Here is a 2,394-nt window from a genome sequence, read left to right as displayed (position 1 = left end):
AATAATTTCAACTGTCAGCTCCCAAGACTGCCCTATCATAGAAAAACTTGCAAATTTGTAAAAATCGTTTCATGTGGCATAAAGCGGCCCAAGTCTATAAAATACTTAAAAATGGTGCAACTTAAATTCTAACGTGTGTCATAAATATGCATATTTATATAATAAGGCCATGTTTACACTAAAAGTTTATTGAATAATTTACTGTCAGCTCCCAAAAAATACCATATCATTGAAAAACGTTCCAAATGTGTAAAGTAACCTTATTCTAAATTACTTGTTTTTAAAAACATCAATTGTCATTTAATATATTTATATGCCATTGTGCCTGCAGTTTAAGTTCACATATTTAATATTTTTTAACAGCTGATTGAGATTCTTTTAGAGTTCATTGTGCAAACCAAAACAGAAAAACGTTCCATGTGCCATAAAGCGGCCTATAAAAGTCTATAAAATACTTTAAAAAAGGTGCAACTTAAATTGAGACCTGTGTCATAAATATCCATACCTATATAATTAGACCATGTTTACATCGATAGTTGTTTAATTGAATCATTTAAACTGTCAGCTGCCAAAAATACCATATCTTAGAAAAACGTTCCAAATGTGTAAAGTAAGGTTATGTTTAAAATACAGGTTAATTTTCAAAAACACCCATCGCTAATATACTTAATATATTTTTAACAGCTGATAGAAAATTTTTTACAGCTCATTGTGGAAACCAAAACAGAAAAACGTTCCATGCGATGAATGGTAAATTGTATTTATATTCCAAAAATTGTTGAACTGACTGTGTTGAACTCGGGTCGAATAAAATAAGGATAACACGAAATGTGAACAAATATATGTTGAAAGTGAGGTTGAATTTATTTTAATTGCAACAATACGATGTTCACACATCACATAGAAAAACGTTCCAAAATAGTAGTAATTTCACGTATTAAACCCTTTGTAAATTAAAAGTTCGTTTAGATATACAAAATCCACTCCATAGCGTAGACGTCAAAAATAATCCACTGGTTTTGTGAACATTATTAAAGTGATGTATACGCTATGGAGTGGATTTAGTAGTCTAAACGCGCTCTAAAAAGGGCTAACTAAATTTCCTCCGTAATCTAATATTAACCTACACAAAGTCAATAAAGAAAAACTCCTTCCTTATTGGAATGAACGACTCGTCATGGCAATAAAAAGGTCACAACAATTCATCCGGGAATCCATAACTATAAAAAACAATAAAAAAGGAAGAAATAATACTAAACTTACCTGTAAATGCCAAATTTGCATTTCCTGTAAAATATTATCCATATTACTTTGACCCTTTGCCGTGGCTTTTGCGGTTGCTGCCACACTATCAAATGTCGTCGTAGTGGTCCCACTAACGCCGCTGGAGGAGGACATAGCTGTTACGGTGGTTGATGATGCGGATGATGCAAGGCAGGAGGCGGTGGTATTAGGCTGAGAAATGGTGCTGGTCTTGCCAGCATAACAGGTGGTTGATGATGTGCTAAATGGCATAACGTCATCATCAGTCTTTGTTTCATTTGTAGATGCCATTGTGTTTTGTTGTTGTTGCTGCTGTTGATAGAGATCATACAAATCTTCACTGTTTTTGCCACAACTGCGACATAATTCTTGAGAATTGTAAGTGGTCTTTTGGGTGCTATTGCTGCGAGTTTCACTGTGGTTATTACCTTTGCAGCGAATTATTTCCGAGGCTTCTGTTTCGGCGGATGTTTTTGGCGTCCTTGTGGTCAGTGGTGCCACAGAGGCTGCCATAGTTTCTTAGTTTCTATTTTGGTATGCGGGGTTTGGTTTTTTTTTTGTGGGGGGATTCTGTAGGGGAAGAGAAAGGGAGAAATTAGTATTTAAAAATAATCATCGCATTACTGAAAGTTATCTAAAAATATTTTTAAAAATATGCCGACTTTTTGAAAGACCTTTAAAAATATTCTTAAAGACGCAGGCTTTTTAAAAGCCTTTAGAAAACATTCAATTCATAAATATTTAAAACAATTCACATTTATTAGAAATCTTCCAAAATATTTTAAAATATATCCGCGGTTGTTAGAATCTATAAAAATATATAAAATATATAAAAAAAAAATACATTTTTGTTCTCGAAGGACCAACTGCAAATTCAATTCTTTAATATTAAAATCATCCATTGCCTAACTCATATATTTTTTTAGAATACAAGTCGAAGGACCAATAATTACCATTGGTTTCCATGTGAGACTATTAAGAATCCCTACACTACCAAATGATACCTCGACAGAGAATAGCTATTAAATATTATTAACAAATCCTTTGCTTCAATTTCTTTCTTTCGTGTTAACAAATTTATTTTAATTTCCTTCCCCCATCAGATAAATAATTCAATTTCTTTTTTGCTTG

At 32.6% G+C, this 2,394-nt stretch overlaps 1 protein-coding gene across 1 annotated transcript; it reads right to left on the bottom strand.

The window, feature by feature from the left end:
* Positions 1-1,202: 1,202 nt before the first annotated feature.
* LOC133323096 (serine-rich adhesin for platelets-like) lies at positions 1,203-1,776 on the bottom strand. Its single transcript, XM_061532056.1, has 2 exons — positions 1,264-1,776; positions 1,203-1,220 (listed from the first exon to the last, which is right to left on the bottom strand). The coding sequence occupies exons 1-2, from the start codon at positions 1,774-1,776 to the stop codon at positions 1,203-1,205; spliced, it is 531 nt and encodes a 176-aa protein (XP_061388040.1).
* Positions 1,777-2,394: the final 618 nt, after the last annotated feature.

Source organism: Musca vetustissima, unplaced genomic scaffold (assembly GCF_032173495.1).
Source record: "Musca vetustissima isolate MV318-11 ecotype Yass unplaced genomic scaffold, APGP_CSIRO_Mvet_v1 utg12960, whole genome shotgun sequence".
Taxonomy (NCBI): Eukaryota; Metazoa; Arthropoda; class Insecta; order Diptera; family Muscidae; genus Musca; species Musca vetustissima.
This window is presented reverse-complemented; position numbering and strand designations above follow the sequence as displayed.

What these genes read in the sequence shown, in the direction of transcription:
- LOC133323096 (XM_061532056.1), bottom strand. Translation starts at nt 1,776, where the DNA reads ATGGCAGCCTCTGTGGCACCACTGACCACAAGGACGCCAAAAACATCC.